Source organism: Helicoverpa zea, chromosome 19, assembly GCF_022581195.2.
Source record: "Helicoverpa zea isolate HzStark_Cry1AcR chromosome 19, ilHelZeax1.1, whole genome shotgun sequence".
NCBI lineage: Eukaryota > Metazoa > Arthropoda > Insecta > Lepidoptera > Noctuidae > Helicoverpa > Helicoverpa zea.
Window position 1 is genome coordinate 4,254,259 of NC_061470.1, and position 14,915 is coordinate 4,269,173.

At 35.0% G+C, this 14,915-nt stretch overlaps 1 protein-coding gene and 1 long non-coding RNA gene across 6 annotated transcripts; one reads left to right on the forward strand and one right to left on the reverse strand.

The window, feature by feature from the left end:
• The first annotated feature begins 166 nt into the window (after positions 1-166).
• On the forward strand, positions 167-14,593 carry LOC124639312 (serine/threonine-protein phosphatase Pgam5, mitochondrial). Of its 5 annotated transcripts, none has more exons than XM_047176598.1 (6): positions 167-484; positions 6,341-6,528; positions 6,963-7,180; positions 9,023-9,156; positions 9,656-9,834; positions 12,220-14,593. In XM_047176598.1, the coding sequence occupies exons 1-5, from the start codon at positions 312-314 to the stop codon at positions 9,804-9,806; spliced, it is 864 nt and encodes a 287-aa protein (XP_047032554.1). In that variant the 5' UTR covers positions 167-311; the 3' UTR covers positions 9,807-9,834; positions 12,220-14,593. The 5 variants fall into 5 exon arrangements, with proteins under 5 accessions (XP_047032554.1, XP_047032555.1, XP_047032552.1 ...); XM_047176599.1 differs by having other exon boundaries at positions 9,656-9,811; XM_047176596.1 differs by having other exon boundaries at positions 9,656-9,802.
• LOC124639313 lies at positions 2,865-4,429 on the reverse strand. The gene is made up of 3 exons (XR_006985458.1): positions 4,026-4,429; positions 3,588-3,751; positions 2,865-2,968 (listed from the first exon to the last, which is right to left on the reverse strand). It is a non-coding gene; the product is annotated as an uncharacterized LOC124639313 (long non-coding RNA).
• Positions 14,594-14,915: the final 322 nt, after the last annotated feature.

Here is a 14,915-nt window from a genome sequence, read left to right on the forward strand (position 1 = left end):
AGAAAATGCATTTTGAAATAAAACACTTCGTTTAAAGAAGCTATAAATTATTTCGTCGTATAACGTAAATAGTACATTTTAAATGCTTTAGTTGATTAGTAACTTTAGTTGACAGCACTAACCACTTTCCCAACTCTATTGAAATCTCTTTGAACCTGTCAGTTTGGTCAGTTTGCAAAACGTCGTGGAAGCAAGGAGGTTATTTTGTGAGCGAACTGATTTTCAAATAAACTTCCTATAAATAGAATTACGGCAAAAAATACTACCGCAAATGGTATTGTATTGTCGTGCCGGCGATTAATTAAATCAACATGGCTACGTGGTCGAGGTTTCAAAAGGTGGCTCTGCTAAGTTTGGGTGCCGTTGGAGGCGGTTTAGCGTATTACCGAATAAATAATGACACAGATGAGAGGAGATCTATCGCTCACAACGCTTGGACCACAAATTTTACTCCTAGCGTTCAATGGGATAGAAATTGGGACCAGTAAGTACTTTGTTTTATCAAAATATCTGATACTTACTTTCGGTCACGAAATAATGATTTGTTTGCATAATTAGTAAGTAAATAGCGTGTCTAAGGCCTATTAGATACATAGTATTGTTCACTTTTGTATTCAAATCCTTATCTGAGCTCAGTACGAAGGTTTTATTCATGCAGATGGCTTCTAGTGTAAGCAGGTCATAACCTACTTTATGACATCAATGTTTTGATGCTAAAAGCGGATAAAGAGCGCATAAATTTTAACGTACTCTTCAATGTAGGTAGGTCGTTTACCTAGTGACCTTAAAATCTTCCACAAATATGAAACATAATAACACTAACTTTGAAAATCTTATTAGACTGTCTTAGTGTTACGGCTCTTTCACACGGCAGTCCAGTTTTTTGCAGGATACCGTTTTTTGCAGGATCCCGTTTGATCGCAAAAGATATTATATGCTAGTGTTCACATGAGCAAACCGCATGCAGGATCCTGCAAAATGCTGTTCCCGTCGATTTGTGCGATTCGGTTTTGTCACTTGAAACTTGATCGTTCGTCCAGTAAAAAGTGGGAATCCTGCAAAAACGGACGCTGTGTTCACACGTAGTTCAGTTTTGCAGGATACAGTAAAATGCCGGTCCCGCAAAACTGGACTGCCGTGTGAAAGGGCTGTTAGGTCAATAAGATTATGATAAACACTATTTTAGGGAGTTCCCATCATAGAAAATATGTATATAGAAAACAATTTAAGGGACTTCCCCTAGTAGAAACTAGGTATGGTTTAAAAGAGTTTTCCTTATTGAGAATATGTTATCAACATTTCAATAAGATAGTTTACCTTGACTTCCATATACAAGACTATACTTGGTTTGGTAGTCAAGTTGCAAGTCTTAAAAAGTAATATTAAAGGACATTGGAGGTTGTTTATTGGTTGTCTTCACGTTAATTGAGTAGATAATTTAAATTATTTGTTTAAATAAGTATCATAATTACTTTATTGGACACACTCAGAGACATTTAATGATTACATAAGCTATTCCTTAGTGAAGGATTTATTTGACAATCCGTCACTAAGGAGTAACTTAAGTAATCATTAAATGTCTCTGAATGTGGGGGTATAAGACTGATTATTAATTCAGTCATGCTCAGGTTCTGTCTATGGGTCATTCTAAGTTAAGAAGTACTTTCGACGGCAACAACAAAAAAATACATTTTTTTTCAATAAACTTTACAAATAACCTATTTATCACTTAAAACTAAATGTTTCCTATGTGGTCACTCAAATTTATTGCAGAAATGTACGTAATTAAGTCACAATAAGCTCTAATATAAGAAAAATGTCTCTCCCCAGCGGGCCTAGCATGACCGCCATAGAAACAGCTTTTGTCTACCGGAGAATCGACAAAATGACAGATCGAAGAAAGATTTCTATCGATCCGAGCATGGCGATGTTTGACATCGAGAAAAGAAATGTTTCTTTTCTCCATCGACATGTGTCTATCGTGTCGAGCATGACGACTATATTTTCTCTACTTTTGACATTTGGGTGTAGATATAACTTTCTATATGAAATGTCAAATACTCTACATCTCATCGGACCTAGACAAGAGTAGACAAGAATATTATTATAATTTTAAGTTCTCAAATAGCATTTACAAAGTATGTCGGTGTCCTACCGTCGTCATGTGGTCAGTTTTTATGCTGAGAAGAATCAGTGTAAAGCTCAAAGAACGAGCTATGCGAGTGTTAACCGTGTGTGCCTCTCGACATTGAAAACGTAAATGTGCAGAGATGGTGCAGTATTTGTGCCAGGAATCTGTCTCCTATATCTCAGGGTCTGCCTGTTTTTGTCAATGTAAGTACCTACAGTCTATTTTATTTCGTTGTGCTTTCCAATTGTTATCAACCAAAAATATGACAAAGTTTTCGTCCTTATATATCGAGATTTAAATAAAGAAATATCTATTCAATTCATTTATTATTGTTTCCAAGATTATTTTGTCTATTATGTAAGTATTGCCCTTCATTGCAAGAAAATGATTAACAGAAGAAAAATATTTAACAAAGCCTAATTGTTGCAGGTTCTTTGCTCGGGTCCTGCTTAGGTCATTAACAACATTACTAACCATTGTTAGCAAATTTTTTAAACAATTTGTTTTTGCAGTGAATACAAGGTTAGTATACCTAATATTAGATATAACCTCTATTTCAGATTGTAGATACTGAGTGCAAAATACTGAACATAAATGCCAATTATCCTGACAGAGTTCATAAACAATCAATTTTCAATAGTTCTCTCATTAAGAACGAACTGCGCAGGCTATATGACTAGAATTGGACAGTTTTATCTGCTAAGAAATAATAGACATTTTAAATAAACAACCATTATGATTTTAATATTCACATTCTTTATTAAATAATATAATTTCAATAATTTATAATTTGTAAACTGAAGGCTCAGCTGTCATTTAGCATCCTTTTTTTGTAATCTGAAACAAGAACACAAAATTAAATAATCATTCATTTTCAGGGGATTCTAGTTGTGTTAGGGTCTTGGCCCATGACACCAATACTAATGCTGATAATGTATCACTATCAGTATGTTATTCTTTTATTATATTATACTGTAAAATAATTCTTGTAAAAACTCTTTACCAAACAGTTATTTCTTTTTGCAGGGTGCCTATGCTACAACTCTTCCCGAAGAAAGGCAGAGAGAGAGACACACTAATGACCTTAGTGGTAGCTTACTACAAGCTGCAACTCACAGAAGAGCAACTATTATGAACATCTTTGTATATCAACGAGTTGCTGGGGAGTTTCTTCCACCGTTTCTGCTGCTGATTTTCAGCCTATTTTGAATAAATGACTTTATCTGTAGCCTTAATTTTATGTAAATAAACCTTTACCTCTGTGTAAATGATTGTCTCATTTTATTTTTTATCTTAAGAGTTGTTGCTTATATTATATCACACAAGTAACAAATAGGTACTATAATTATTATTGCCATAATTATATTTTGAAAACAAAGCATGAGTTTTGCTAGAATGAAGTCAACAAGTCTGGGGAACTATTACTAGTAAATGAATATTATTTAAAGACACTTACTAATAGAATATTTCTCGTGTCAGCATTGTATGCCAAGAACTCGGTTCTTTTTCCATATTTTTTCAGTCGCTTTTGAATACGGACCCATTCTTATTTATCGTGGCCTTCGTTACCCAATGGATCGCGATTCCATCTTCTCTGCTTATTGGATGGGACTTCGTACGCTGTAAATAAACAATTTTTGTAACGGCGAAAGTAAAAACACTTCGGGCAATAATATAGGGAAGCAAGATAACAGTGAGGAACACATTGAACTGTGCATGGCAAAGTTTTTATCAGACAATGCCACCAATCACCATTTATTGAGATTATTATGTTATTTTCCTTTGTTCTTTTCATCGTATGGATGGATAATAATTATTATGTTCGTTTAGATTAATTACACACAATTATTGGAATAATCAGTACTTTATTTATTTAATCTCAAAATCTACTTACTTTTTTCTTGTCGCAGTATTCACCAATATGTTTATTTAATTAAGTAAAATCAACAACAATAATCGTTTTTTGTAAACAAACAACATGAACCATTTTAGTTCCACAGATAAGAAATAAGTTCGATGTATACGTTTTGTTGTTGCTTTGAGTTACGTGAGTTTATGTATAGGTTCATGCGTGAAAAATAGTGCATTGACACATTTTTTTGGCTAACTAAACGTAAATTTATCGCAGAACGACCCATCACTAGCTACTTATCCGTTGCTATGGAAAGTCTTTCTCTTGATAGAAACGCGAGTCTACAGCTCGCGCCATGCTCGGGTAGAAGACATGTCGAGTGGGAAAGAAAGAGCTTTGTCGTTTCTTGGTAGAATAGAGATAGAATCGCCATGCTGAGGTCGCAGGGGAGATACATTTTTACGCGTTTCCATTAATACTTCTAGTTTTCTCTAATCCTTTACTTGGCGTTATGCTTATTTTAGCTTTACAATACAATATTACGTTTTATTTACAGAAAAATGGCTTGAAAAGAAGAGGATAGCAAACGATTACGATATCAAAGAATTAAAAATGACCCGGATAAGTATTTCATCGTTGTACTTGTTTTTTTTGTAGCGTTGGACTGCACAGATTTAAGTGGATCTATTTCTTCCGCTTGTTTTTTTATTTTCAGGTTTCTTCCTTTTCTTGGTCGAGTGGACTTTTGCTGCACGATCTCCCGCGAAGCAGCTGGCCTACTGCCGGACTGCCACCGTGGGATCTGGAGGCGAGAGTCTTCTTGCGCCTGTACTACTGGCGCGAGGAGGCTCAGGGCCGGGAGGGAACTCCGTTGCCGCGGCAAGTTGTCGAGCAGCGGGCGGAGCTCCGGCGCGATCTCATGGTGGCCTGGAGGGAACGACTGTCGCAACCCAGTGCAGGGCACGCCACCATAGTGGCGGTAAGTTCCCTCTTTGAGGAGTGGCTCGGGAGGAGTCACGGCGCCCTCACGTACCGCATGACGCAGGTCCTCACCGATCACGGTTGTTTCGAGAGGTACCTGCATCGAATCTGTCGTGAGGAGGCGCCTGGGTGTCACCACTGTGCGGACAGCCCCGAGGACACGGTGGACCATACAGTCCAGGAGTGCCCTGCGTGGGAAGGGCACCGCCGGGTCCTCGTCGAGGCTTTAGGCGGCGGCGACCTCTCGCGTCCGGCCTTGGTTCAGGCCATGGTCCGGGGCGAGAGGGAATGGGATGCCGTCGCCTCCTTCTCGAGCATGACTGCTTCGCACCTCTCCCATCCCGGCCGCTGCGCTGGAGCAGGTAGACACCACGGGCGCCGGGTGTCGCGAGACGACTCCCGGCCACCGTAGGCGTAGGTCTGTGAGCGGTGAGTTCGGGTGGCTCATTGCTCTTGTCTATTTTTAGACAACAGACCCGTGTCGGCGGCGCGCGTTGTTCCACGCGCTCCTCAAAGAGATGTCAGCATCCCCAGCGGGGCCCAGTAGGGCCAAGGCCTGCCAGGGCTGCGGGTTGTTCAAAAGAAATACCGCGGCCTTGGCACATAAAAGGCCTGCGACTTTTGATGATTTTTGACGTCGTTAAAAAAAAAGTTGACTTTTGCTGTGCTGCCTGCGTTCGCCTGTTTATATTTTGAGGAGGCGGTGGGCCTTCATTATCTGAACATGGTGGTGTTACAAAAGCATTACTTATATCTTGGAGTGCTAAACGTCTTCTACGATTTTTTGCTTTTTCTCTCCATATTTCAAGTTACTGTTATTCTAAAGAGAATTTTTTGTTTTTGTTTCTTTTTATTATTGTTTTTCATGTTTTGTACCTAGCACATAAGACTGCTAAGAAATTAAAAGTCTGATTATAAATAATTCATAATTAAAATAAATAAAGATGATTCTTAAAATTAACCATGTTATATTTTTTATCTCTTCCCTGTTCATGAAGTATCTTCCCCTGTACACCTTGTCTCTCCCTTGTACTGTGTATTTCCCCTGGTTTATAAAACGAGATAAACCCAAAAAATTGACTGGCCCCTTTGTAAACGTTTTCAACGTAGCCGTTTACATTTAAAAATGTATACTTAAGTAAAAATATATAAAAAAAAACTCGTGCCGCCATTTCATACAACGAATTACCTCTTAACTTAGAATGACCCCTATATTAAAAAAAAATTAGATAACTTTCACTACTCCTACTAGGTACTAGTTTTTATGTGACAGAGTAACGAACAAACATACATGACATACTTACAAACTATCGCATCCATGATGTAAGTAGAATGTACATTTACATAGTATTGACAGTATCACCTCCCGTTTACAGCCGGGAACCGGAATGTCTAGTGAAACCAATAAAGCGGTCGGTCGGTGACCGTCCTGAAGATGACAACAAGTACAATGAAAAGCTGGAGAAGGCTAAGAGCCGTGCTGTAAGGCATCTCTTCCTGATCAGACATGGACAGTACAATATTGATGGTGCTAAGGATACCGATAGGACTCTTACGGATTTGGGTAATATGACTATAACATGTTTTTTTGATGCGATGACTAGCTTTCCATCCAAGACTTAACCAGTGCCCAAATTACTACCTCATCTTTATAAAAAAGATCAGTATGATGCTATTCTAAATAACTATAATGGGACATCAATCCATTCATTAATTTTTGAATGTAATGTTTACATATTTAGTATATTGTTGATTTCATACAGATACAATTAACATAATTTAACAAATTCTTCCTTTCCCATGGTAATAGAATTTTTGCTGGAATTCCAATTCTTTTTGTTAGCTGTTAAGAATATATTTTTTTTGTGAAGACGGAGATACAAAATAATCACTTTGCTTTCTGATATCAATTCAGTTATATCTTTTACCTAGCATCAATATGTTTGCATTTAGAGTCAAAAAATGTTAAGACTTAACAAATACTCTGTACCATTGCAGGCCGTCTCCAAGCAGACTTCACAGGCCAAAGACTGGCCAACCTTGACATAAAATGGGACCTCCTAGTCCAATCAACCATGACTAGAGCCCAGGAGACGGCTAATATTATAGCTAAGCACTTAGATAAGGATATAGAAGTTAAAGACTGTCAGTTGATTGAAGAAGGAGCTCCGATACCTCCAGAACCTCCTGTTGGACATTGGAGGCCGGAACCTAAAGTAAGTATTATTACATTTTTTTTTTACTATGTCTTATAATATCATGCTCGCGTTGACAAAAGAATTTCGTACGTTGACCTTTGTATGGCGCTGTACCATGTATAAGAAACCTTCATTTTCTCTTAAATTACAATATGTTAAACATTGATATATGTTGCATTTTTAGCGAATGATACCTGAATAAGGTTACCCCTTTGTTACAGATTACCATTTATCCTTTTGAATTGGTTCATTTATACAATTCATTTTGTAAGTAGTTATTCTATTGAAGTAACGCTAACATATTCATTTCTAGAGCGATGGTCAACAAACGGAATTCTTTTGTTAACGCGCGAGGGATATATTCAACTCAACTATTTTAGATGGTTTATAACACAATACTTTTGAACTTGATAGATTGATTTTAAAATAAAAATATATTAAGTAGACACTTAAAGATAAAATATAGGTTTGTTGTCTTAACATCTGATCAAAGTAAATAAGATAGCAAAGAAAACAGATAAAGGTGCATATCAAAATGTTTCTGAACTACAATACACATATCTACAAACACACCCAGAAATTATTGTTGTAGAATTTCTAGATACTAACTCTTTTCACATTCACAACTTCAGAGCTGCTTATTCAAATGTTACTGAAAGTCTTAAAGGCTTATTGGAAATTCAAATCTTCTGATCACCTTAGGATAACCTTCTTGCTATCTATATCTATGCTCATATTGTATAGCTGAAAAGTCTGTTGCCTTGAAGGCCTATATTCTAAGGAACTACATGCCAATTTCTGTTTCTGTATTCTGTACTTATGGGAACATCTTATTTTCTTTCATCATCTCAACTTAGTACCTACATTATATTCACTCAGACAGCCCTTTCTCGTGCTCTGTCTGTCCAAATTTCATTTAAGTTGAGTAGTTTTGGCGCGTGAAAACCAAACGGACAGGCAGAATTACTTTTGCATTTAGGGAACAGACAGTAAAATATGTGCGGCTCATGTTTTTAAACTTCATTCTCCTTATTATACAATAGGGTCTTGAAAAGTATTTGTAGCACTAATTTAAACCTTTGTCCTGAAGTTAATGACCTTAACCTAAGATTAAAGACTAAGTTTTATAAGAAGGTGGACCTGTTAAATGTCATTCTATTTGGACATATGATTGCATGTATAGTTGCCATTTATATTTGTACTGTACAACCCAGTATTGCATTTCATTAACAAATCCATGATTTCGTCCTAACCTTACGTCATTTATTAGCTGAATTTCAATAACTTATCTATCTTTTGATTTACTTACTAGAGATAGAAGTTAGAACAATCATGTCTAAATTAAAGCTCTATTAAGAAACTTCACCAAGAGATTGATTATTGAAATCTGCAGTAAATTGGTGTGATCCTTTTCCTTAACTTTTATATTCCCTTTAATCTAAACCTTACCCCTTTCGACTATTATATCCATAGCATTTTAAGAGAAGCAGTTTCAAGCCAAGGTTACCCCCTACCTAGAGCCAAATGACTTTGTATGGAAAATAGTAACCATACCCACACACTTCAGAGGCTTGTGCTTTATGGAGTAGGTCACATGTTGTTTTTACAAGAACTAAAGGCTTCAAACACAAATTACATACTAAATTGCAAACTACCTATTCTTACACTACTTTCCTTCAACCAAAACCGAACTCAACCTTATTCTAATACATATAAGTTGTCAATTGGACTGCGCAGGCAATTCTCAAATTTCCTATCGCTACAATATTTCCCTCCAAACTCAACCTTATCCTAATACACATAAGTTCTAAATTGGAATGCAACTGGCGAGTATAGTAATGCTGTTGTTGGCACGTGCAGCAGTTCTTCCAGGACAGCGCTCGCATCGAGGCCGGGTTCCGTCGCTACTTCTACCGAGCCCCCCCTGAGCAGACGGAGGACTCGTACACGCTGTTGGTCTGTCATGCGAATGTTATACGGTTTTTCGTTTGCAAGTGAGTATTTTTTATATATTTTTTCAGTTTGTATTAGGTAAACTTTTTATAGCGAGTTAGGTAGGATAAGATTGTGTTAAGGGTAATACTTATAGTATGCTTTACATGTTATATGTTTCGATTTCTAAATAAGTAAAATAAAAGAAATAAAGAGGGTAAAAAGAACAATAGGTACATAATAAATAAGCAGCATTATGAATAAATCTTATTGCTATTATTGAGGCAAGTTGCATATTACACTTCAGTTTATTATTATTTATTTGGCATATTATAGCTATATAATCGCATTGTCAGATTGTAGCAAGACCTTTTATTCACATCATATCCAATTTGGACAAGACTACTCTTGAAGAATTTAAATCAACTAAAAAATACTATACTCTGGAATGAAGATCGCTAAATTTCATAATATGTTATTTTAAACTCAATATTTTTCAATACATACTATTTTTAATAAAAAGATTTTTAGTTAATAACTATGATATTTTTTCCCTTCCAGAGCACTCCAATTCCCGCCTGAAGGTTGGCTCCGAATATCGCTAAACCACGCATCCATCACCTGGCTATCGATAATGCCAAACGGCAACGTGGTTCTACGCTCACTGTCAGATACTGGCCACATGGAGCCTAAGTACATCACTAGCCGGTAAAACAGGTCTCCACCAACGGTTGTAAAGGGTAGCTAGCTTGTTTGTTTGTTAGTTTGTCGTATCACAAACTGGGATTTAAAAAAAATATGTGACACTTTCAGCTGAAGAAAGATCCATTAAAAAAAATACATAGTTTAAAAATCACGCTTTTTGTAACGTAATCAAGCTTTTTATAACTAGTCATGTATTGTCATCAGAAGTCAGAGCGTGTGCAAAATTTCATCCTAATCAAAGACCGGGAAGTGGGTCATTAAGATTGCAAGATTGTCTTACATACATAGTTACGAGTGAAGTTAATATAAGCGTGTTAATAAAAGCGTCTTTAAATCTATTGCTAACACTTTTGTTGACAAAGACGGAGTTAGCAATAGATTTAGAGATCTTTAAGGGTCAATTCCCACTGAAAGAGCAGCGGCCGTAAGAGCACGGACAATGTAAGAGCGGCCCGCCGCGCTCGCGCTCAATCACTTGCATTTACGGCCGCTGCCGGCCGCTGCCGGCCGCTGCTCTTTCAGTGGGGATTGACACTAATTTTAATGGATCTTTCTGCAACTAACGGTTTGGCTCAAGTTTATCGACAATATAAACGTCAGTTTTGTTTAAACAACTGTTTGTATTTTTACGTTAGTAAATAGTTGTTTTAAGAAGGACAGACTATGCTGTTGATGAATTTGGGTCTTGCATTCGAATTACGTGATACAATTAGTTAATTATTTATTGCAATAAGAAATTAAATGCATGATAAAAATAATACGGGATTATCGATAGATTTATAATGGCTAGAGCTGAACTAAAAGTATCAGCTAATCGATATTATGTACCTTTTTTAAACATATCGACAAATTATACGGTGATGGTTATTCTTCATATTATAAATATGGTATACTGCTTTGATATAAATATCAGTAGTTATATATGTAATTAAATAAATTGAAATATAGCAATATATAAACTGCAATAAAATAAATGTGCCTGAAATTGTTTTGCGTAATTGAATGCAATTTGCACTAGCCTATCGTCCAAGAGAGATTTTATATACATTAAATGCATAAAAAAAATATATCGGGCCTAGTCTGTCTTGGACCACAGGCGTATAAATGGTTTTATAAGAGTAGATGTCGGCACCAATGGGAGTAAATTAATTATGAAGTGATGAAAAAGCAATAGTACTTTTTAACACTAAAATTCGTTTTCAATGTAAAATATTTTAAACCATTTTCCTTTTCTAAAAGTGGAACTTCTAAGCATGTTCATATAAAGAGAAAAATATATCGATTTTCATTCATGATTATATCAAGATGTGATCATGTATGGCAATCCCTGGGGATCAGTTGTAATGTTGCCAAGTGTTATCTGTGTTGCCATCACTAAATAATTAATTTAAAGGCGATGTTTTTTTTATCAAAAATGTGGAGTAGATAGATATCACCTGTGTGTTGTAGCTAGATACTATGGGCACAAGTATATAATACATTTTGATGCAATTTTGTGGCCTAAACCAACATTGACGTTCAATATTGAGATTATGTGTTCTGTACTTTTATGACATAACCAGATAAAAGCAATAAATGGATAATACCACATAAAAAGACTTATCAAATCGAAATGGAAAGAATAGAAGATAAGATAAATATGTTGCATATATCTGGGCTGGTCACACTAAGTTGTAAGACGAGCATTGGGATCTGGTTGAGTTAAACTAACTTAAACTAAAAGGACTCAAACAAGTAAACATTTTAGGCTGGAATGCGTATCTACTCGCAAAAATTATTCACCTTTTATCGCGCCTCTCATTTCACCCTACTACCCAACTAAAGTGAAAATTCTAATAAATAACAAGGTGGTGGTAATAGTTGATAACAATAAATACTAAATCGCTATAAACAGGAATAAACCGGTACCAGATATAAACACTACTAATACGTTTGAAAACCCATATATATAAAATTACATATAAAAATTAAATATATTCTTACTTTACTGCTACATTATCAACCAAGAAAATACCGAGATATTTACTCTTAACAAAGGTATGTTTGGATTCATACTGACCTGTGTAGATAGTACTAACAAGTAGATACAGACAAAAAAGTATGTATATGTTGATTTTTCTTCAATTTGGGTGCTAATATTTATGGTACTTGAAAGGTATTTGTTTCTGGCAACACACGTTTTTATGCATTTTCACGCTAAATGAAAAGGTAGTTAATTTTAACCACAGTAGTTAGATCTAATATTGAGTTTTACGTTGCGGTCCGGGGAATTTAGCTATGCAGTCCAAAAGGTTCTAATATTGTTGATACACAATTAAAATCTTATTTAACTTTATTTTATATCAATTTAAATTTTAAAGAGTTATGTGCAATTGTTTTTTAGTCTCAAACTTTTGAATTGAAAATTGTTTTGCTTACAGTAATAGCAGCTTAAAACGCAATGCCAAGACTCGAGGTAGTAAGGAGAACAAAGGGTAAGGTATTTTCAAAAGTATTTCTAATTGCACATTACAATCTATAGGTCAACAATACGAATTTGCACTTTCTTTTATTTACACTGAAATCTTGGTGTCTGGACGTTCCCTACATTTTTATACAATGATGATGTGTTTTTTTTTAATATTATTTGCTGTTAAAGTGGTGAACCATAGTGAAATACGCTTATATCATTTTATAAATTCAATTATATAAAATATGAATGCATCCAATATTGAAAATAGGTAGTTTGTCAACATAATTTTGTAGGCAATCTTGAGTATAAATGTTTTTAATACCTATGTGAATAATAATTCTGTAAACGCATTTTGTCTGTCAATGTATCTGTGCACGCTTTTTATATACTTTCATATCATTGTAATTTTGTTGCTGTCATAATAATCCATTGTTCTTTTTAAAGTCTATGTAAAAAGGTTGTTTAATAGTTTGCATTATGGCTGTTTCATGTTATTATTGTTTTTTGTGTACCATAGATGTTGTAATGGAAAAACCTACAATTTTGTTGAGAATAACCATAGAGTATACTTAGGCCCAAGTGCATCAACAACTTAAACGTCTATTTTCTTAAAACAATCTAGGTACTTATACTTTGAAAATTGAAAAAAAAAATGATAATGAACAGTTGTTTTAAGAAAACTAACGTTTATGTTCACAGTGAATTTTGGCCTTTATAGCATTTAAAACCATGTTTTGTAAACTAGCTCGAAAGTGGTGGATGAATTTGTTTTATCATATAAAATGTGTTCTTATTATAAGAGTAAATTGGTCTTATCAAGTCTTATGAATATAATTGTATGTTCAATAGCTACGCATATAATATCATTCTGGTTCCTAAGTACAAAACTATCTTGGTTATGCAATGTAACTGATTGTATGTCGCTTATTATAAAACAATAGAAAATCAATCGTGTCTCGCGCATATCTCTGCGCTTCGGCATGCAATGGGTAAATGGCTTACTGATAAGAAAAGAACAATATTCAATATGCTAAGACAAACTTACATTTAAAAAATATTACTTATGGATTTTGAACTGAAGTTTTTAGTGCCATAGACCAAATGTAAGATATAGTACATGGAACAAATAACCAATATAATTTATCATCCACGGTCAACCCCAATGACAGATTGGTAGTGCTGTACCCAGCATATTAATATGAGACATTGAGAGCCTTAGAGGTCTCAAACATTTTTACAATATTTTTCTAAGCATTAACTATTCAAAAATTGCCATTTTATCTTAGTATAGATACTCGATTGAATAAAAAATCGTTTGGAGGCCGATCCCAACTCAATTGGGAAAAGGCTAGGCAGATAATGATGATTGAAAATAATAGTTAAGTGTATAGATTTCTCTGGCTTTCACTGTCTCATATATCTCTGTATCAATTTCATATTTTTAAGAATAACCGAGTCTGTCACCTTTTGAATTACCACTAAATCTAGTCAAATTTAATAAAATATATATTGAAAATGAAATGTTTTAACACTATATCGAAGTTTGCTAGCAAAAAAACTGTTTAATAAGAGCGTGAGGCATAATGGTATTGTACTTTTGCTCTTATGCAATTACCGATCAAATGAGGGAGGGATGTTTCTTATGAACTGTAAATGTACATCAGAATAAGTATATGCATCCATATTGTACCAACCTACCATCTATGTATTATTATAATTAATTCCAGTGATAAAGTGCTCAAATCGACTAAAAACTTTTATCGAAGCAATTTTATTAGAACTTAAGGCCCAATTTCGATGTAGACCTTACATTATGACTTTTAGTCAATTACCGATTACATCTTGCGTTAAAATAATCTGATATGTCCACAAATTAAAAGCATTTCATAACTAGAACATTTGGCTCCAAGGCCGTCATTGTAAAAACATTCGTATGGCGAATACTAAGTACCTAAAGCAGTGGTGGACAGTGGGAGCAATTATCTGATGATGATGGGATACTAGTAATTCCAGGGACCATTTAATGCCCAATAAATAAGAGAGATTTACTTAGTAACTAATAGTTTATTTTTATCGCAAAATATTAGTAATCGTGAATCGTGTTCTACCTGGAAATTGGGCCTAAGTCTAATCAACGTGCCTTGCAATAAATAGTTGGTACACTGTCAATTAATATAAAAACGATGTTAGGCTGGGTAAAAGCTAATGCATAACAATTTTGTATCATAAACAGACTTGCCAAATTACCTCTAGCAATGTATTACTTACGTGAATTTGTATCTTGTATAAATAACTTAGCTGTAAATATTTTGTAATGTTGAATAAAATATGTATGAAATGTATTAATAGATGTTGTTTTTTGTTTTCACTCACAAAGTCCAATCTCATGACAAAACTACCTCAAGGATGACGGAATGTATTTACATAAACTTCCCTACAGCTAATGAATAGTGTCACTATGTAACTACCTACAGCAATTGTGTGCAACGGACTTTTATGTTATTTACGCGGAATAGATACCTACCTATCAAGTCAAAATGAGCAGGGGCCCGATTCTTCTAATTTTACTTAAGCGACATACGATCCACATTCGACTGCGATCCAATCACGACTCGATTACGATTGAAGTGTATATGGCATTCCGCAATTTTTTCTTTGAAATAA